The 22442-nt window shown below is 35.7% G+C and overlaps 1 protein-coding gene across 1 annotated transcript in view; it reads right to left on the bottom strand.

Annotated features, from left to right (window-relative positions):
* Nucleotides 1-22442, bottom strand: part of RAD21 (RAD21 cohesin complex component) — a 29746-nt gene that overhangs the window by 5428 nt on the left and 1876 nt on the right. The window contains exons 2-11 of the mRNA XM_047783379.1: nucleotides 17057-17231; nucleotides 12457-12586; nucleotides 10803-10902; nucleotides 8902-9008; nucleotides 8016-8222; nucleotides 7460-7585; nucleotides 7023-7145; nucleotides 5041-5264; nucleotides 4047-4206; nucleotides 3477-3625 (exon numbers count right to left, since the gene is read on the bottom strand). Of these exons, the coding sequence (XP_047639335.1) occupies nucleotides 3477-3625; nucleotides 4047-4206; nucleotides 5041-5264; nucleotides 7023-7145; nucleotides 7460-7585; nucleotides 8016-8222; nucleotides 8902-9008; nucleotides 10803-10902; nucleotides 12457-12586; nucleotides 17057-17200 (1470 nt within the window). The 5' untranslated portion in view covers nucleotides 17201-17231. The remainder of the gene's footprint in view (nucleotides 1-3476; nucleotides 3626-4046; nucleotides 4207-5040; nucleotides 5265-7022; nucleotides 7146-7459; nucleotides 7586-8015; nucleotides 8223-8901; nucleotides 9009-10802; nucleotides 10903-12456; nucleotides 12587-17056; nucleotides 17232-22442) is intronic.

The following is a 22442-nucleotide window of genomic DNA, read 5'->3' as shown; positions in this document are numbered from 1 at the left end:
ATAGAGGCAATCACAAGTAGAGTTCCTTGTGTTATACAGTGGATCCTTATTGATTCTGTGCATACAGTACCATGTCTATGCCACTCCCAACCTCCCAATTTATCCCTTCCCCTAACGTCTCCCCTTTGGCAACCTTAAGTTTGATTTCGAAGTCTTTGAGTCTGTTTTGTAAAAAATTTTTTCGTATCATTTTTTATTAGATTCCACATGTTAGTGATCTCATATGATATTTGTCTTTCTCTAACTTCACTTAGTATGATAATTTCTAGGTCCATCCACATTGCTGCAAATGGAATGATTTTGTTCTTTTTTATGGCCAAGTAATATTCCATCACTCACACACCCCCCCGCCTCCCCACGTCTTTATCCATTCCTTTGTCAATGGATATTTAGGTTGCTTCCATGTATTGGCTATTGTAAATAGTGCTGCAATGAACATTGGGGTGCATCTATTTTTTTGAATTATGGTATTCTCTGGATAGATGCCCAGAGTGGGACTGATGGGTCATATGGTAGTTCTCGTATTAGTTTTTTAAGGAGCCTCCATGCTGTTCTCCATAGTGGATGCACCAATTTACATTACCACCAACAGTGTAGGAGGGTTCTCTTTTCTCCACTCCCTCTAGCATTTATTGTTTGTAGACTTTTTAATGATGGGCATTTTGACTGATGTGAGGTAACACCTCACTGTAGCTCTGATATGCATTTCTTTAATAATCAGTGATGCTGGGCATCTTTTCAATGTGCCTACTGGTCATCTGTCTTCTTTGGAGAACTGTCTATTTAGATCTTCTGACCATTTTTTAATTGCATTGGTTTTTTATATAAAACTGTATGAGATTTTTGTCTATTTTGGAGAGTAACCCCTTGTTGGTCTCTTTGCAAATCTCCCATTCTGTGGGTTGTCTTTTTTTTATTCTTCTTTTCAATGGTTTCCTTTGCTGTGCAAAAGCTTGTAAGTGTAATTTGGTTGCATTTATTCCTTTTTGTTTTTATTCTTTCTCTAGCAGGTGGATCCAGAAAAAACTGCTGTGATGTATGTGAGTATTCTGCCTATATTTTCCTCTAAGTTTTGTTTTTTTTTTTAAAAAAATACTATCTGACCTTACATTTAGGTCTTTAATCCATTCTGAGTTCATTTTTTTTGTGTATGGTGTTAGGTTCTAATGTCACTCTTTCACATGTAGCTGTCCAGTTTTCCCAGCATCATTTACTGAAGTCTTTTCTCCATTGTATATTCTTGCCTCCACTGTCACAGATTAATTGACCATATGTGTGTGGGTTTATCTCTGAGCCTATCCTGTCCTATTCCACTGTTTTTGTGGCAGTACCACATTATTTTGATGACTGGCTTGCAATAAAGTCCGAATCTGGGGATCCTGATAATGTAATAAGATAGCCTAAAACTGCCCAGTATTGGAGATACACAGGAAATGTTTGCTAAAGAATCAACCAGAACATGGGAGTCTAGGAATAAACCTACACATAAGTGATCAATTAATCTAGCATAAAGGAACCAAAAATATACAATGAAGGACAAGTGCTTCAATAAATAATGTTAGGAAAATTGGACAGCCACACACAAAAGAAGGAAAACAGATGAAAGGAGTTTCTATCATGGCGCAGCAGAAACAAATCTGACTAGGAACCAGAAGGTTGCAGGTTAGGTCCCTGGCCTTGCTCAGTGGGTTAAGGATCCAGCGTTGCCGTGGCTATGGTGCAGGCCAGCAGCTGATGCTCCGATTGGATCTCTAGCCTGGGAATCTCCATATGCCATGGGTGTGGCCCTAAGAGGCAAAAAATAATAATAAAACAGATTAAAGACTTGATTCAAGACCTGAAACCACAGAAGTCTTAGAAGAAAACTTGGTGATATACTCTTTGACATTGATCTTGATGATTTTTGGATCTGACAAAAGCAAAGACAATAAAAGCAAAATACAAGTGGGACTATATCAAACTAAAATAGTCTACAAAGATACCATAAATGAAAAACTGGAGAAAGTACCTGCCAATCATCTGCTAAGTGTTAATATCCAAAATATATAAAGAACTGACCCAAGAGAACAAAACTAAAAATGGGCAGAGGATCTGAATAGACATTTTTCCAAAGAAAATATGGTCAACGAGTTCCTGAAAAGGTGGCTCAAACATTTCTAATTTGGGAAATGTAAATAAAGACAAGTGGTGGCAAGGATGAGGAAAGGGAACCCTCATGTGCTACTGGTGAGGATGTAAACTCGTACAGCCACCTCAAAAAATTAAAACTTAAAACTATAACTACCGTATGATCCAGCAATTTCACTTTTGAATTATTTATCTAAAGGAAATAAAACCACTATCTGGAAAAGAGGTCTGCACCTCCATGTTCACTGTAGCATTATTCACAATAGCTAAGCTGTGGAATAGCCTAAGTGTCCATAAATGGGTAAGTATGATATACACACACAATGACATATTATTTACCCTAAGAAAAGAAAGGAATTCTGCTCTGGAATATTGACTAACTGCACTCAGATAATGCCCTTGGAGAAAAATGAACACTATATGGTAAACCTATAATTTATGTGCAGAATCTAAAAAAGCTGTCACTCATAGAAGCAGAGAGTAGAATGGTTACTAGAGGTGGGGCAAGGAGAAATGAGTAGATGTTGGTTGGTCAAAGAGTATAAAACTCCCAGTTATAAGTTTTGGGGATATAATACACAGTAATGATGATTACAATTAACAACAGTTGTCCGTCAAAAGGGGACTGCTTTCAGGATATCCTCTAAATACCAAAATTTGTGGATGCTCAAATCCCTTAAACAAGACGATGTACTGCAGAGAGCCCTCAGTGCATCCATGGATAAGGAGGTTTAATTCTACTAGATTCCTGAAAGTTGCTAAGAGTAGGTCTCTATGTGAGGTGATGGACATTACCTAAACTTATGTGGTAATCATTTCATGATATGTACATGAGTCAAATTGTCATACACCTAAAACTGGATGACAATTACCCAAGTGATAAATCTATGCCCACTTTGGTCTGGAATGTACTAGAATCCACTAGCTTCTTTTTAAGTACAAAAATTCTACTCATTAGCAGAAAGTTTCATTTTACTCAACATATTTTGGTAGTTTTAGAATTTAACTGTCAGATTCACCATGGGCTTATGTTTGAAAAATAAAACCAGAACCAAGTTCAAAGTCAAGGACTCCACATTAGCCAAGCATGCTCACTTTAGGCCACTCTGAAGCAAGACTCTATTCTATCCAAGAGTCAGAAAAATCAAAAACTCCTCAAAAGCACTTCCCACTTTGGGCACATGGTGTTTACATTCTTTCGGCTGCCATTCTTTCTCTTTGGCTCCATTCCTGACTATTTTCTCTTAAAACCAAATACTCCAAGGTCTCCTCAAATAGACCTGCTACTACTAGGGATCTAAAATATTATCTGAAAACCCCAAAACATCTTGATGGAGAGATGTGCTTACAGGGATCACAGGCTCTGGATCAATTTGTCCTGCCTTCCGCTTAACTCCCTGAGGTGGTGGTGGGGGCATGGCTGACTCATCCAAGTTTGTTCTGCTGGCCTCCATCGCAGAGTCCTGGAGGCGGCTTGGCTCTTCCAAAATGGGCTCATCTGTAATTGGTCGTATGAAGAGGTCAGGTCATACAGTAACTCAACAATATTCTAGAACCACTTACTTTTAATACTAATACACTAAGACATAAGTACTTTCTCTAATGAAGAAGACTGAATAAAAGTTTACTTCCACAAAGGTTACTCAATTTATAGCAGCACACTTAAAGGTGAGATGTGGCCTTAAAAAGACTAGTCCCACCTTCAGTGCAATGCAGGACAATCCTTTAGCAGAGATTATCATGCAGCCAGTCCTAAACCTTAAATCTTTCTGAAAACAGAAAACTTAATATCTAACAAAGCAATCAAAGAATAAAAAGCTTTTACTTTCTGTACAAAAATTTGAATATCCTTTGTTTCTGAGTTCGTTCTTTGGCATTATATAGGCAAATTTTATCAGGTAATGATGCACAGAACATACCGATAACATCACGCTGCTGATGCTGTTGCTGCTGGTCCTCTCTGGGAACCTCTGGATTTTCAAATTCTTTGAGGAATTCATCCAAATTATCAGCTTCTCCTCCTTTCCTCCTTTTTCTAAGATCTTCTGGTACTAGTGGTGTAAGACAGCGTGTAAAGAGCTATTAAAATAAGAAAATATCAATTATAAAACTGAAAACCTACCACTGACATTAAAACATATTAATGGAAAATAATCAGTGTATATATAACTTTGCATAATTCATACTTTCACACTTAATGCTGTATTTAAAAACTTTCACCACAGCACATTTAGAAAAGTTGAGAATGAAATTCTTTATCCATTGTCTCAAAATTTTAAATTTACCTGCAGTTTGTTTTCATATTCATATACTTAATGAGACAAGAGTTAAGAAAAATATAAGGACCTGTTTCCAATAAATGGCAGTTTTACGAAGGCCTTACTGCTTATAAACACTAAGTTATAGGAAAATACATAGTAAAATCAACTGGGTTTATGAATATTTCAACTAAAAGCCTGACACCTTTCCTGACGCCTCAGATCCTTGTTTGGAATAGTCTGGAACCTAAAGCAAGCAGAAAAGGGCCTTAAGTGAAAGACAGTTCTCATAAAGCTTGAATTCTTATTGCCGGAAAAGTAAAACCACCCCACTTTTTAGCAAGAAAGCAACACCTAAAGATTGAAGATTTAAACCACAGTACACACTAAGGCAACAGAATTTTAAGAGGTTGAGAAAGTATTATTAAAAACATCAGTGGCTTCTTAGTATACTGAAAAATGCATTCTACATCTTTTAGATATTCAGGTGTTACTTATCTTTCCAATCAGATTATATTCAGCATATACTGTGGGGTTTAAAGGAGAAAAAAAGATGACATATAGCTGAAAAATACCTGATCAAAAATGATTAAAAAAATTACTTTAAAAAATGGTTAACATCTCTATGAAATTAAAAATCCTGAAACTACGTTACCTTCAGTAGTCTGTTATTCCACAAAGGCTGAGCAGGCAAAGAGAAGAGTTTTTCCACTCCCCCCGTCTCTTTCCACATCATCAATTTCTTGGTGGGTGGTGCCAGATCCAAAGTAGTAACAATATCAGAGTAATCACTGAGTTGGGCTCTAATCGTCTTGCTATCCAACTCTTTGACACTGTCAACAATTAGCTTCCTCTTTCTCTTGGCTTTTGTTTCTTTAACTGGAATGAAAAAAGAAAATAAAGTTATTTTTCTGAGAGGCCAGCATGAAACATACAACTACCAGATTTGGTCTCATTATATTCCTGCTTTTCTAAATGCCTAGAAGTAGCAGAAACTTTAACTGGTGTTTCCCAAGTAGCACACAGAGGCTGGCATACAAAAGGTATTCCATAAAACTGCTGAATGGAAGAAAAAATATAGACTTTTAGCACAATATCAGGAGAAAAATGTCAAGAGCCAATACATTTTCACCCATGTAGCTTTATACTATAAACATACCACACCTGCTTCTGAGCTGGGCTCAAGTCCTAGGTGAATAACCACTAAGAAAAGTTAACTTCATTTTGCTAACCTCTTCATTTTCTCACCTGAAACATGGTCAACCACTTACAGGGATTTATAAAATACTTAGTACAGTGTCTGGCATAGATTGAGGACTCCATAAATAGCTGCAATTACTATGATGTTTATTGGAAAAATTCTAATTCATATACGCCAGCTGCACAAGCAGCATGAAGTGAAGCCCAAACCCTGGCAGATGAACCTGGAACTCCAGCCTAGAGACTTGTGTAATAACTTCTAATCCTTACTAAACTCTTGTAAGTAGGTAGCATTATTCTCAATCTCTTAAGATACAGAAAAGCTCATGGTATTGTATAAATTCCTCAAGATTTCATCCTGCCAGACATATACTGCATAGATTTTTGGCTGGTTGGCCGCTCCTCAGGATGTGGAAATTCCCTGGCCAGGGCTAGAACCCATGCCAGTACAGTGACAACGCCGGACCCTTAACCCACGGTGTAAGGGAACTTCCCCTACGTTTTTATAGATAAAATATTCATGTGAGTCAAAAAGATGTTATACAGTGACAGCCTCTGTCCTCCAACTAATGAGCTCCCTTTTCTAAAATTAAAAGTTCAAGTTCTTATAACAGCTGGCTAAGGCCAACTATCCTATTTTAAACACTGCAGTGTATCTCTCTCACCTTGTTTACAAGGTATACAGATCTTTCTATAATCATCTGTCACTAATATAGTACATAATTTATTCATGTCACCTATTATTTAAGTTCTATGAGGATAAAGACTTGTTCATTTTTATATTTTTAGTTCCTAAATAGTTACAGAGAAAGTATTCCCTTTAAACCAGAAGCCCAAGTCACATTTTTTAGTGATCTGATTCTAAGTAGGAAACCCAAAAAGTTAATCTTGTTTTACTTAATAACAATGTGTTGAATTTATACTGTAACTGACCAAGCATTCTACATACACCATTGTGTCTATAAACCATCTAGAAATTTTAAAGTTTCACATCCAAATTACATGTTGCTTCTATTCAGATGGAAGCACTTTTTCACTCCCCAATTAAATGTTTCACTATATTAATAAGCACTCTAAGAAAAACTGATTTTTGCCATTTCAATTTAAAAAATTAGATTTTTCTAGATTGTAGCCCAAACTATACACAGAATCTAGAACTTTGAAACATAATTGTTTAGTAAATCTTATACTTTACTGAAAAATTCCTTGTAATGTTTTCTAATTGTTACACATGTGACCTCCTAGCATTTTTGGAACCCCAGAAGGCTAAATTCATATTAGCAGGAAGCTTGTTCCATACTTTTACCTCACAGCAATTTGTAAAGATATTCTATTTAAAACTGAAAGATTCTATGATAAACAACTGACAAAGGAAAAATTCAGTGGACATGAGCCAGAACTTCTAAGTCTTTTAAGTCAAAAAGTTTGTTCACTCACCAGTGATATCAATAGGTTCCAAAGCAAAGGCTTCTTCTTCATTTGGGACAAGTGTTGTCTGATCAGTCATAGTTGGCATTGGTTCGACAGGATCCACTGAATCGGGACTATCAGGCCCACCCACTATAAAAACAGAAATTTGGTCACAAAGGGCTTGGGTATAACATATATCCAACAAAGGGTGTGTGTGTGTGGGAAACCCCGAGTAATTGAAAGAAACCCGCTGGTCACCAAAGAAAAAGCACTCTGTTAGTTATGAAGAAGTCCCTCCAGAGTTGACTCTACTGGCCAAAAAGGGAGGAGGGGGCCAGCGTTAATCATAAGCACTGTTTTTAAGGGCATCATTAAAAGCTGACACTTGATTTTTGGTCTTCTACATTATGTGTCTTTTTGGATGCATAAGGTCATGCCCAAATCACTGAACATGAAATGCTTACTTGATACGTTATCATCCTCATCCATATCATCATGTGCAGGCTGTTCTGGCAACATCACCCCCGCCTCAGACAGGGCCGGGGGATCGTCAAAGATACCTCCATCGTTATTACTAATAAGTTTGTCATCTGAAATAGGGAATGCAATTTAGTTATAATTTTTTAAAAAAATGCTAAAAGAATAACCAGTCATTGGAAAAATAAAGTTATGTTAAAAATGGATTACATTAAAAAATTTAAATCTGTATTCAATATGCATCTGTTCTCTTCAAGGTAGTATACAAAAGTATAAAACCCAGCATATGAAAAAATTTATTAATTTTAAAATATGTATTAAACACAAATAGAGCAGTGTTAAGAATTAGTAAAACTTAAAACTCTAAGACAAGCAATTTTAAACAAAATTAAGTATTGTTTTAACATTTTTAGGCTACAAGTTTACTGAACCAACTGGTCACAATTCACACATATATACCTAGAAAGGCCCAAGGTTGAGAATAAGCAGTAGCTCTAAACAGTGAAACTAATAAATTATGTTAGAGTCAACCTTGTGACTTACCTAGTATACCACCATCATTTCCTTCTCCAAAATTGTCATCCTTATATTGGTCCTCATATTCTAAATGGTTAATCTTTTCATTCAGATTGCTGGTGCTCTGTTCAGGCTCCAACAAGAGGTTAGAAGCACTAGTGCTCACCAACATGTCGTCATCCTCGAAGGCACTGCCTTCTCTCATTATTTCACGATCATCCATTCCAAAGTCACCTAAACGAATTTTAGCCATTAGTTGAAAAAAGAAAGATCATGGATACAAAGAAACTGGCTAATGATTTAATTACAACATCACATCTGCTTACCAAAGTGTCATTTATTTTTGAATAGTAAAACATCTAGTTTAAACACTAAATCTTTAGCACCTATATTTCATAAAACTGATGTGGGCGCATGACTAACAAATTCAAATATAAAATCCAAATTCAGGTTATCCTAAGTATGCTAAGGAAAGGTAAATATGTATGTTATGTTAGGTCACATTAATATTCAGTCAGACTTCAACTTTCCTGTTATGTGTTTTCCTCAAGAAAAGAATTTGGTTTACTACCAGTTTTGAATGCTATTTTTAAAAATAGAAGGTATATAACACAAGTGATTCTAAGATAATTAGTTTAAAAGCGAGCATTACCTCAGTGTTGGGACTTTACATACAAATCAATATACAGGTTCTACAACTGCTTATGGGAAGGCACTGGCAAAAAATGAACTCCAGGTTTAAGGCTTAAATGGAAATTATGTTCAATACTCCGGTAAGAAGGCCAATTCTTTTTCAATGAAGATGCGTGAGATGTGAATTTTACATGTCTGGCTGGCTTTTTCAAATTGCTAGTAGTACCACAATATAATTTTAACATTATAGCTAGTGGCTAATGATTTGTTTCTCTATTACCAAAATCATTTTCTTGTAGGATACTGATGTTTCCAACTTCTTCTCTCATGGTTATCTCTTCCACTCTACTCTGGTTCAGGCTGAACTGCTGGGCCACATCGATGTCACTTTAAAAGAATTTCAAACACATTTTAGTCTTGGGTTATTACCACAGTGTATTTATAAGGAAAAAAGCCCTCAAACCTCTCTATAAGAAAAAATAAAATACATATAATGAACAAAGCCTAAACATTTAACATTAAATAAATACAATTCAAAAATTTGAATCATGTGGAAATTAAATTTTAAAACTGTTAATGACCTGTAAGCAAAATATAATATGCTGAAATCACTACATAAGGCAACATGGTAAACAGAGGAAAAACTTGAGATGCATGGGCTTTCATGAGGACCTTACAACTTACAGGCTATGTGAACTCTGAAGTTAACTGGCTTTCCTGAGATGCTGTTTCTTCCTCTAACAAAATAACCTCTCATATTGTTTAAAAATACTAAAAAAAAAAATGTAGCATTTAATACAAATGTGGAACATCATCAACCAAAATAAGAATGTAAATACTTCAAATCATCAGGTTTGTTCAGCAAATAAATGACAACGAAAAACATATAAGAAGACTACAGCACTGTTACATGTTCTCAAGAGCGATTTATGAAACATATCAACCAAATGCAGCCTAAAACTTTGTATAGACCCTAACAAAATGGGTGGGGGAGGGGCGAGACTATTTTGTTATTTGCTTTAAAATAATTGGGGCGGGGGGAATGGTCAGAAAGTGAACTGGGGAAATATAGGTGAAACCTTGAGGAACACGTGAATTAGGGGCACCTACCAACTTCTCCCTATGAAGTAAAAAATCAACACATAACTTTACAGTCCGCCCTTTGTATCTGCAATTGCATCCACCAATTCAACCAACCTTGGATGGTGTAGGTAATGCAGCATCTACTTAGTGAAAAAAAATCCTGCATATAACTAGACCCTTGCAGGTCAAACTTGTGTTAAGGGTCAACTGTACACATAAAATAAAACTGGCACTATGAAGAAGCTGGATGATCACTACATGAAGCTCATAATACTAATCTATTTTTCAGCCATGTTAAAAAAATTCCACTATAAAAGGTGTTTTTGGATAAAAGTATGAAGAAAGGAAAAACAGTAAAGCAGCCAAATAGTGGATAGCACTAATTAACACACGATAAAATAAAAAATCATAAATTTACTCTTGTAATTAAACATCACAGATCATTTTTTTAAAAAGAGAAATCTGTCAAAAAACAAGGCTGGTGCAAAGGGTTTCTTTGTTGTTAACTGTGCTACTCAATCACTTGGAAAGTGACAAAACATTTCCTGTTACGATAATGATAGGTGGATTTTGAAGACTTGAGACAAAGGAAATACACCACAGTATTTTGCTATAATGGCCATCTCAATGCAACTTTCTCTTTTTAAATGTGTGTTGTAACAATGACCCTTCATTGCTCTTTATACAAAGTTATAGCTTGGCTAAGATGATCAACTGGTAGAAGATTTCAGTATATATCTCTGAAGCAAAATCGTGAAGCAACAGTCAACTGATATCATTATGGAAAGCCAACAGCTGAACAGCTCTTCAATTTACACAATGGCCTAAGCAAATCAGAATTCTCTTAGTTGTGTTAAAGGTGACATCTTCTATAGGATTTTCTTACAGAAGAAACATTTCTAGGTTATGTGATTCATATATATATATATATATATATATATATATATATACACTATCCTACATGAAAGCACATGCACTTTAGCTACATGTTTAAACACTCAATGTCAAAACATCCCAAGAAAACTATATATTTGTAGGCCAATGTTTTTTGTACACCAAGTCAACAGTTTAAAAGAAAAAAAGGAGAAAAAGACATACTCTAAGTCAGGCAGTGGCTGATCAAAATCATGAAATTCTTCAGGTAAAGTAATAGCATTGTAAGCAGCTTCTCGATTTTCCTCAGGCAGGTCTACAACACCTGGAAAAGAAATGGTAAGCTTGAAGGGCTGGCTACACCAAAGATTATCAAGGGATCAAAAAAGGCAAAAAGTATGATTTCCTAAGGTTACACTGTAGGAAGTGTGATAATATATGCAAAGTACTATTGAAGCACAATTATTTTTGTTTTTCTATAATCATAAAGCACACTAAACTGAAAAGTCTTTAAAAGGACATAGCAAATATTACTAACAATTTTCTAAGTAACAATGAAATTTATGATGAAAAGGAAATGACTGCAAAGGAGTACCCCATGTATTAAGAGGCACAGGTTATTTTAGGAAAGTGGGATTAAATGATTTTAATTTCCTTTACATTTTCCCCTTTATCTTTCAAGAGGTCAGTAATAAAAATACATTGCTTTAAAAGATGAAAAGAAACAATATTTAAGCAAAATACACTTAGCAGCCACATACTGGAAATCATTCAAATATCACAGCCTCCACCTCAACATCTTGCCTTTTTTTTTTTTTTTGGCTGCATCTGTGGGGCTTGTGAAAGTCCCCAGGCCAGGGACTGAACCCTAGCCACAGGAGCAACCTGAGCCGATGCAGTAACACCGGATTCCTTTACCCGATGCACAAGAGAACTCCTATATAGTTTACTTTTAATCAAATCTTAGAGTGCAAAGATTTCACTTGTTTACATATTAAAATACACTGAAGGAGTTCCCGTCGTGGCGCAGTGGTTAACGAATCCGACTAGGAACCATGAGGTTGCGGGTTCGGTCCCTGCCCTTGTTCAGTGGGTTAATGATCCGGCGTTGCCGTGAGCTGTGGTGTAGGTTGCAGACGCGGCTCGGATCCCACGTTGCTGTGGCTCTGGCGTAGGCCGGTGGCTACAGCTCCAATTCAACCCCTAGCCTGGGAACCTCCATATGCCGCGGGAGCGGCCCAAGAAATAGCAACAACAACACAAAAGACAAAAGACAAAAAGACAAAAAAAAAATACACTGAAGCATAAGAAGAAAACATCAGTAGATATTACTGTATAAGGCCTCTCTTCCACACACTGAGACTATTTAAATCAGAATAAAATTCCACCAATGCTTTAAAAAAATTATACTACAGTAATTAATACCAGGCAGATAAAAGTTTTGGTTATGAGAATTCAGGTCCAGAACAAGAGAAAACTAAAGAAAATATTTAATAAAATCTCAACAACTTAAGCTAAAAGTGAATCTGATTTTAAGAACACACTAAAATTATTCAGGAAACAAACAAGATTTTTTGAGTTATAATTTTAAAAATCGTAAACAATAAATTTTCAACCCTTCAGTCTCTGATAAATGCTGTAAAGGGAGTTAAAAGGAAAATGCAGCTTCAAAAGACAAAAAAAAGTTAACTGTCATAACTTCATACAAAGAACAAAAATAAAATGAGTTTTTCCCCTAGAACCACTGTCACTCCAAGCTTTTCCATTTCTGAAGGGTTCTTTGTACTACAATTAAAACAAACTATGCTTATCTAGAAAAATATTTATTAGCAGTTTTTCACACCAAAAATGAGAAACTCCCAAGTTAAAAAAATAATACCTGGCCGAAAAGCCATCTTTATCTTAATGAATGCTTCATTACAATCTGCCAGGAGGTATTTGGCTTTTCTGTGATAGATTCGAACTACTCCCAGTAAGAGATGTCCTGATGTTCGGAGTGCCATCTTCACCTGTGAATTAACATTAACATTAATCTAATTTATAAAGTTAATCCTCTGATTTTAGAGAACACTTCAAAGCTTGTACATTATGCAATTTATAACTCTCCATACTTTTAACCATTTATTTGAAGTTACCTCATAATCATGTGCATTTTATTTCTCACTGCCATTACCTGAATTTCCTTAGTACATCCAAAGAACAGACTAGCAGAAATTCTTGAATTAACAAAGATCTGAAGGTAGCTCTGAAGCAGGTATTAAGACAATCCATGGATGATTGTCATTAGCACATTAGGAAGTATGTGACACTTTGGGTTGCCAATCTAGAGCCATTGCTCCTTGACGGCTATCTGAATCATTTAAGTGAATATCCTCAACCATGAAGGATGACTGACTGCCTCATTCTTCTCTGCTGGTGCTTGTTTTTGAGGGGGCATGTGCCTCAGTTCAGCCAATGACAAGTGTAAAATAGGTCAGAGAATTTCTGAGCAAGATTTTCCAAAAAACCACCCCCTCAAAGCAAAACATCTTCTCTTCCATCCCCCTTTCCTGCATTGTGAGTAGGGGCGCTTGCAGCTGCTTGCAACAGCACCGTAACTACAAAGCCATGAGTGTGAGAACAAGAAACCAACAAAGAAAGGTGAGTCCAGGTGAGTCCTTGGATGCCGTCTTTTGAACTGCTGAACCAATCCCAGACCTTTCTATTTCTAAACTTCTAGTTAGAGGTTATTCTAGTTAGAATAAGACTGTTAATTTCCTTATTAAGCCACTTTTCACTAAGGCTTTATTATGTGACCAGAAAGCATACTGATAAAGATAATCGTACCCATCTTTTTCATGAGAAAATATACTCTTCAATCTGCTTTTAATCAAGGTAGATCTTGATCAGTACTTATATGGGAGCCAGTGTGTGGGATGAGACACAATAGTTGGGAAAAGAATGAGAGAAGCAAACATCCAATCTAAATGGAATGATTTGAAATTCCTCTGGTTATAATTTTTTTTTAAAGAACAAAGAAATATGAACTCAACCAGATTGTTTTCCAGATCACACATAAAATACATCAAATTCTAAGGCAGCAAAAAAAAAATTGTTACATATTTGCTTAAAGCTTAAGTTTTGATTACTACACTGTTACTTATTTGGCAAAACACTGTCTTTTAAGTAATATGTGTGCTCTCAATAGCGGTGTAAGATTCTATCTACAACAACTCTCGGGCTTTGTATTTATGGCCATATCACATAACTTATAGCATAAATGATGAAGTTTAATGTGGTAAATTCTTAAGTATCTAAAATTACAGTAAATTTGTGATCAATCTAGAACTTATCAGATAATAAATCCCTGATATGAAAATAATGCCCAATTAAAATTTTGCTCCTAATGGAAAATGAGAATCTACTTTTATGATAGTCTTAGGAAATTTAAAAGTAATGTTGACGGCACCTTCACCTAAAAAAAAAGGAATGGAAAAGACCCAATCTTGGCATGCTATTAACTTGTCCAGATTTAGCAACTTTTAAAAGGTGGTGTTTAAACAAAAACAGAGTAGTGGTTACCAGAGGAGGAGGGGAATGGGTAAAAGAGATCAACTGTATGATAACGGAAGGACACTAAATTTCTGGTGGTGAGCATGCAGAGTATACAGAGGTAGAAATATAAAACTTAAGAACACAAGCTATACATCCACAGAAAGCTCTGCAGGGGTTTCAAGAGGCTGTTCCAACCAGAGGTGGGAAGGGAAAGGGGGAGGCGAGATAAAGCATGAAGATGCAAGTGAATCGTAGTCTGACACCTGTTCTAAACTACTACACCAGAACTGCTCCAGGACAAGAACAGCACAAGAACAAACTTCAGAAATTTCTAGGTCAGTTCACCCTGCGGAGATACCTTTATATTCCATTACAATAAAATCAATCAATTGGAAAAAGACACTTAGAAATGGTTTTTAAAATAAGCTGTAGCATCCCCAAACTCCCGTGCTCATACTATGAAAAAATGTGTTATCTTTTAAAGCCAAATCACCCTCAGTATTTGCTTATGGATGCTAAAGATTAGCCACACACATCAATTTTAAGAAAATTCGATTTCTTCTTTCTCCACTCACTTAACTCAGGTAAGCATACCTATAAAAAGAAAACATCACCTTCTCAAACAATTTGACCAGCAGTACAAATGGTACAATTTCCCCACAAAGCAAATTCTTAATACTTATTTCTAACAATTATATTCCTGAACATCAATATAACAGAAAGACATACAGATGTGAACAAAAAATTTTACAAGCAACATTTACTAAATAGTTCTTTTTTAAAAAGAGTAAAATGAAAACCTAAAATCCTACCCTCTAGGGGAATCTTTAATGTTTTAACATGACTTCTAGGCTTTTGTATGTACACATACCAAATTTTTCTTTGTGTGTACACATAAAAACTGCATCATATTGTTTTATAATGAGCCTGCATAGGAAAAGATCTATTCATAGCATTATCATAAATGTTAATGGTTGCACTGTATAGGACCTGAGGGATTAAAATTCCAAAAATTGGGGGAAAAAAAAACACAGATTATCCACCTCCCACCCCTAGTCAAAAGCAGCATGAACAATAAAAACAATAAATTACAGGGCCATCATCCTTTATCTGAAGTCCTAAGGACCAAATGTATTTTGGAATTCAGAGCCGTTTTAATAGTATAAAGGTAATGCAGTACACACAAGAGTATATTAAAACATTCCCATGAGTGTCTGCAAAAGCATCCCCACCAATAATCAAACACATTAGTATTTCTATAGTGAATTTATGAATACACAAGTGACCTCACTTCGGTTTCAGTCAAGTGTTGTTTCTAGTGGTTTTTTGGGTTTTTTTGTATATAAGTTCTGTGGTAAGAGACTATGAGACTGTACAATGCAACCATTAAAAAATGACAGCAGTCATGAACAGAGCTTTTCCTGAATGTTGTTTTGTTACAATACATAATAGCTTTTGTATACATGCATAAAAAAGTAGAAAAATTATGTGTATGACACAGGCACATAAAGGTCTAGAAGACTTATCAAAATACTAAAGGTATTGTCCAGGTGGTAGACATTTCATTTTCCCCTTTGTAAATTTTTCAAATTAGTATTGTCTCAGAAATAATATGTCTTTGACATCAAAAAATTCTCCACTATAACTCTAAAACCAGCCAAAGTTCCATATATAGAGAGAAACTTGATAATTTACTCTAATTCTAAATACGAACTTTAACTTCTCCCACCTAAAACATTTTCCCACATAACTCTTCTGAACTAGTCTCTGCCACACACCCAGTTCTAAGGATAGCTCACAATGCTTATCCTGAGAGCTGCAATCTGGAACTTTTCACAACAGGAAACTGGAACATACATGTGTGTGTGCATATATATAAATATGAAGTCCAGGAAAGGACCTTTAAAATACGAATGTAATATGTACTGACAAATTATATTCAAAGACAATACCTTTATTTTAAGATTAGCTTTTGTGGAGCTCCCATTGTGGTTCAGTGGAAACGAATTTGACTAGTATCTATGAGGATGCCGATCTGATCCCTGGCCTTGCATAGTGGGTTAAGGATCCGGCATTGCCGTGAACTATGGTGCAGGTGGCAGACGTGGCTCGGATCTGGCGTGGCTGTGGTGTAGGCCAGTGGCTACAGCTCCGATTCAACCCCTAGCCTGGGAACCCCCATATGTTGCAGGTGCAGCCCTAAAAAGACAAAAAGAAAGATTAGCCTTTGCACATTTTTGAAGTCAACCTGTCTATTCCTCAATGAAATGGTAATGATGTTCGTAACCCTAATTCATTCTGTGTTTTAATGGCCCTTCCTTGGCAATACAAAAAATATGTATTAATTTAACTCATAATTTGTGAAATCAAAGGGTAGAAACCATTGCTACAGAAGTTTCACTGGATATCAATTAAAGTCTCCTCTAGGAACAGAGCAGTAAACAAAGTGGCTAGGCTTCCATTTAGGGGGACACAGTAATTAAATATTTAGAGAAAGCGCAGAGCCAAGCACAAAAGTTCTACAATGGGAAAAAGGTTGGTATGTTCAAGAAACTGAAGCTGAGGTGAAGCATGTATTCTGGATATTACTCTAAGGTGGATAAGATGGTTACATCTGGCCCTTGCAGAATTTTATAATTAATGGGTCCTTATTTTGAATATTTTGTAAATTCCTAAATTGGGAACACCTAACACATATATTCAATATAAAAAACATCTAGAAAAGCCAAATATAAAATATTTGGGTACTGCCCATACTTATCTGCCATTAAAACAGGTAAATGAAAATATCTGTGCACTTAACAGAATTTTTAAAATTTCAAATTGAAACCTTGACTAATCTATGGATTTTCTTTGCCTCCAATATGCAAGAAGCTGTTTTTATAGAATTCTACCTCACACATCAATGAACACTCAAAAAAGAGAAAAAAAAAAATCAAACATACCTTTGGTGAGATGATACTCTCCACACTGCTCTCTAAATTACACTCAAATACATGGGCTTTGGTTAGCTTCTTATCCCAATGGGCCGCTAGCCAAATTTTGGCCAGAGGCCCTCTTTTACTGAGGACAAAATGTGCGTAGAACATTGTTCTTGTTGACTATGAAACAGGAGGAAACCTGAAAGGGAAAAAAAGCCAATATAAACACCATATGAGAACTGAATTATTTATTAAGACACATAAGAAACCTGAAAATAAAAGTAACCTATTCTTTTAAATACAAGAACTATGGATGAAAGGTTTTAGTATGCATTTAAAAACCAACCCATTGTTTTAATTTTGAGAGAGTAAGAAAAAGACCCAAAATACTAAATTGAAAGGTAAGGGGACAAAAGTCAAACCACTGTCATGTCCTATTGTCATCTTAAAAGTGCAGTTATTTTTCCTTTAATTAAAAATTGCCATCAGAAAACTCGTTTTGAAGTTCCATTAAGTGTTAATTCCATTTCTATCCTGATTATTAACTGTTAAAACAAGTCTGCTTTTGGCCAAAAGAATGTCGAAGAAGAAAAACACTCAGGCACGGATATTAATCAATGAAGAAATACCCACTTTTAAAACCCCATCAAATACTGAGGTTCTCAGCTACATGCATTATACAGTAATTGCTACCTCACGACAAGCATTTCATACCTCATCAAGCAAAGGTAAGAGTGTTGGCCCCATATTACAGGTAAATAGTTTAGAAAAGCTGAGGCTTAAAAAGGTGAAGCACCATGCACTTGACTACTTGTAATTTAAATAAATTCAGGATAATAACATAGCAATTTACTTCACGACTGAAATAGTCCTAGTAGAAAAACAAATAAATCATTCTTTATTTTTCTTTCAGTAAGCTAATGTATTAATTCCTAAGAGGCGGAAAAAAAAAAGCCTGAGAAACTCCAGCTTGGAGAGAACATGAATTGTATAAACAGATTATTTCCCAAATATCATGTATTTTCCCTCTTCAAAAATTCTATGTTGCCAAATGAATTTATCTTTTTCTATAATGTCCATGACTAGAAAAAGATGTCATGCTTTTACAAAAATAAACTCAAGCATATCCATAACATACAAAAAGTACTTAAGATTTCAAAACTTTTCAAAATTTGTTACTCCTATCCCTTGCTCCCTACCATTCTTAAGATCTAGCCAACCACCACTCTGTTCTTTACTCAAATGTTATCATTTTGAGAATGTTATGTAAATGGAATCATACAGTATGTGACTTTTTGGAATAGCTTCTTGGATTCAACATCATGCTAAAAAACCCACCCAGGTGTTCCATGTAAAACATGTTCCTTTTTATTGCTGAGTAGCATTCCATGGGATGACTATACTGCAATATGCTTAACCATCAGCCACCTACTTAAGGATGTTTGGTTTTTTTCCAGTTTTTGGCTATTTCAAATATTCTGCTATGAATATTTGTATAAACAGACTTTTGGTCAATGTAAGCTTTCATTTTTCTGGGACAAATGTCCTGAGGTGTTGACTGGACAGCATCATAAGTGTATGTTTAGTTTTCAAAGAAACCTTAACACTGCTCCTATCAAAACTCTACTAAGGTTTTTTAATAGCTACTGACAAGGTTTTTCTAAATTTACAAGGAAAGGCAAAGGAACTAAAATAGCTAAAACTATTTTGAAAAAGAAAAATAAAGTGGGGAGCTCCCATCGTGGCTCAACAAAACAAAATCGGACTAGAATCCATGAGGATTGCAGGTTTGATCCCTGGCCTCGCTCTGTGGGTTAAGGATCAGGCGTTGCTTTGAACTGTGGTGTAGGTTGCAGACGTGGCTTGGATCTGGCATTGCTATGGCTAGAGTGTAGGCCGGCAGCTATAGCCCCGATTCGACCCCTAGCCTGGGAACCTCCATATGCCACAAGTGCGGCCCTAAAAAAGACAAAAAAAAAAGTGGGAAAAATCAATCTAGCCAATTTCAAGATTTATATAGTTTAATAATTAACGCTGTGTGAAGAGAAAGACGCACAGATCAATGGAAAGAGAACCCAGAAATAGACAGATCCACACAATTAAATCCAATGGACTTTCTTCACAAAGTTACAAAAGTAAATCAAAGGAGGTCTGAATTTACTCTTTTTGACAAATGGTTCTTGAGCAATTGGACATCACCCTCAGGCAAAAAAACAAACAAAAAAACCCCAAAAAAACCCTAAACCGCACATATTATATATAAAAATTAATTCAAAATAAATCGCAGACATAAATGTAAAACTATTTTTAAAAAGACCCCACAAAACCATGGTACCTAAAGCTTGGTAAGAATTTTTAGATATTACACCAAAACCACATCCCATATAAGGTAAAGAACCTAATAAATTGGCCTTCATCAAATTAAGAACTTTTGTTCTATGAAAGAACCCACCAAGGATGCAAAGACAAGATAGAAAATGGAAAAAAAAAAAAAAAACCTTGCAAACCACATACCTAAAAAAGCTCTAGATTTAGAGTAAAGAACTCTCAAAACCAAAGAGTTAACACACATGCACACACACAAGAAATGGGCAAAAGAAATAAGGAATTTCAAAGAGAATATACCGATGGCAAATTAAAAACAAAAAAGATGCTCAGCACCACTAGTCATTAGGAAAATGCAAATTAAGACCCAGTAAGATATCACTGCACACCTCTTACAAGAGCAAAAATAAAAAATGGCAACACCAAATGCTGGTGATGATACAGAGAAACTGCATCTCTTACACATGCTATTGGGAATACAAAATTTCCTTGAATTAGCCTAAGAAAAAAGATCCAGAATAAGTTACTTAATTTGAATTTTTACGTTTTTATAAAGGGACTGGAAATTTTAAACAAGGGAGTTCCCGTTTGTGGCACAGCAGAAATGAGCCCTTGGCTAGTATCCCTGAGGATGCGGACTGAATCCCCAGCCTTGCTCAGGAGGTTAGGATCTGGTGTTGCCTCAAGCTGCTGTGTAGGTTACAGATGCAGCTCTGATCTGACTCCTAGCCTGGGAACTTCCATGTGCTGCAGGTGTGGCCCTGAAAAAGAAAAATTAAAACGAACTCTGCTTATTGTACTTTCAATTAAAAACTGTGCCCATTCTTTCCAAGGAGGTACAGAAAATACATATATATTAAACATTCCCCAGGCAAGAGATTTCATGCCTGTCAAAAATGTCTGGGAGTGTGGTGGTGCAAGAATAATTAAGTTTGCCTCATCTCCATTTCCCATCTCTAAATGGAATTTTCATTCTCTGAACTAGATGCTTCCAGGGGGATCATTAATTCACACAAGGAAAATTTTCTCAGAAGAAAAAATAAAACAGGGTTCATCAACTGCCTGATGTTGTGAACTCTTTTTCTTAAATGTGGGATTAAGAAAAGAACTAAGGAATATAAAGTAGGAAAACTTCAGATCAAACACTCTAAGGTAAAAGTAGAACCATTAAATAACACCTAAAGTGTACATTACATCCCACTCAGTAGATAAAAATATGCTTCCCATAATCAAAGAGATCGTCCTAGGTTGCAGTTCTTCTACTTCAATTCTTAAAAGGTTTGATAGTGTAAAAACTAAGTTGCTTCTACAGTATTATAAATACAATCTGTAAGATTTTGTAGAACTCCAATACTGCAGTGTGTTCTTAGAAATATAGTCACTGTCATACACAACAAGCCCCAAGCTGTGTTCCAAATAAGAAACTCTTAATATTTAGTCCCCTGAATACTCCCTCCGCATGTCAACTGCTAAATATGTGCTTAATGAATAAGAAAATGAAATACACCAAGTGATCTCATAATAGATATATGTAAAAAATTCTGGATATTTTAAAAATTGAAACTACTGGCACTTCTCAACAGGTGTCAGTAGCTCATGGTCAGCAAGCACTTCAGTTGCTAGTCAGAGTACCAAGCCTAAAATATACCAGCTATGCCGAGGCAGAGATTCCTAAATAAATGCTTTCTTGGCATGAGATGGGGAGTAACTAAAGCACAGTGGTGCTAAAATTAATCTGGGAAATAATTACCAAGAGGAAATCACTCTAATAACAAAGGAAGCTTCGTACACAGTGGTGGATCAACTATTGACTTACATCTAAATAAGAATAAAGTATAATCATTGTTGCCTTTGAAAATGTTTTTTTTCCCTTAGCAATGCCAAACCTTTAACAAATGTTTAAAAAAAAATGATTAATCTCTAAGTTTTTAAGGTTCTAAAAGTTGCTAATCCTTTACAAAAGATCTTAGCAGAAAGCCTGCATCTGGTCCCAAAGCATGGCTTAGCAATTTCATGATTTCCCAATTTTTTCTGAAGCAACCAACTTTTAAAAATTGATCCTAAAAGTATTTAAGTCTGATGTGAAATGGCATACTGATATTTTAGAACGTATTTAGGAATGCAAAAATGGCAATTTAAGATGTTTCTAACCATAAACTGCACTTTCAGTAGTAAACCAAAGGTATACTTGAGGATGTATTATAATAATAAACTTTTAAAAAAACCTTACTAAGCGCTAAGTATTTTGTGTGTCCATCCTCTTCATGACAGTCTTATAAGATACATACTGGCCCATTTCACAGACCAGGAAACAACAGGAGAGGATAAGGAATGTGGCAAAAAGATCATCAGTATTTAATACAAGTGGAACCTGAACTTCAGAGCCCACATGTCCTACTACAACACTATGTTGCCTTGCTTGCCAGCATGGCTTTTAATAGCAAAGTATTAGAAATAACCTACCTAGGCCCTAAAGTGACTTTACAATAGAACTCCATGTACTCTTAAACAATGATATGTTTAAGTGTTAAACATAAGATTTAAAAGTGTTGAGGTCTCTTCCCATACATGTATATAACATGCACTTGCATGAAAATAACGTTATCTTTAAAGTGCAAATAAAACTGATGATACTGGTCACCTGTGGAAAGTGGGTCCAGTCAGAAAGTGAGGCCTACCCTTTTGTATTGCTGGGCTTTTTCCCCCCCCTTTGTTTAAACCTGAGGCACACACATATATCACCTACTCAAGGTAAAAATTATATTGGGAGTGCTCTGCCATTAACTAGCAAGTTAAGCTGCTTAATCTGTTAGTTCATTTTCCCTAACTATAAAAGCCTGGAAGGTGGAAATTAAGTGATTACTAACCTTGGAAACCATCAACGTCTAACTCAGATAAGAATGGAACTATCTTTGGGGTTGGTGGGGGAGTGGTTCAGGGACAGAAGGTATCTCCAACCCTACACACTAGAACTCCCCTCCTTTTTGGTACTAAATTTCTTTGAACAAGAGTTTTACAATCAGACAGTCCTGGGTTCAAATTCAGCTCCCTCATTCATTTGTAGTGATTCATACATCTGAATCTT

This window comes from Phacochoerus africanus, chromosome 6 (assembly GCF_016906955.1).
Source record: "Phacochoerus africanus isolate WHEZ1 chromosome 6, ROS_Pafr_v1, whole genome shotgun sequence".
NCBI lineage: Eukaryota > Metazoa > Chordata > Mammalia > Artiodactyla > Suidae > Phacochoerus > Phacochoerus africanus.
This window is presented reverse-complemented; position numbering and strand designations above follow the sequence as displayed.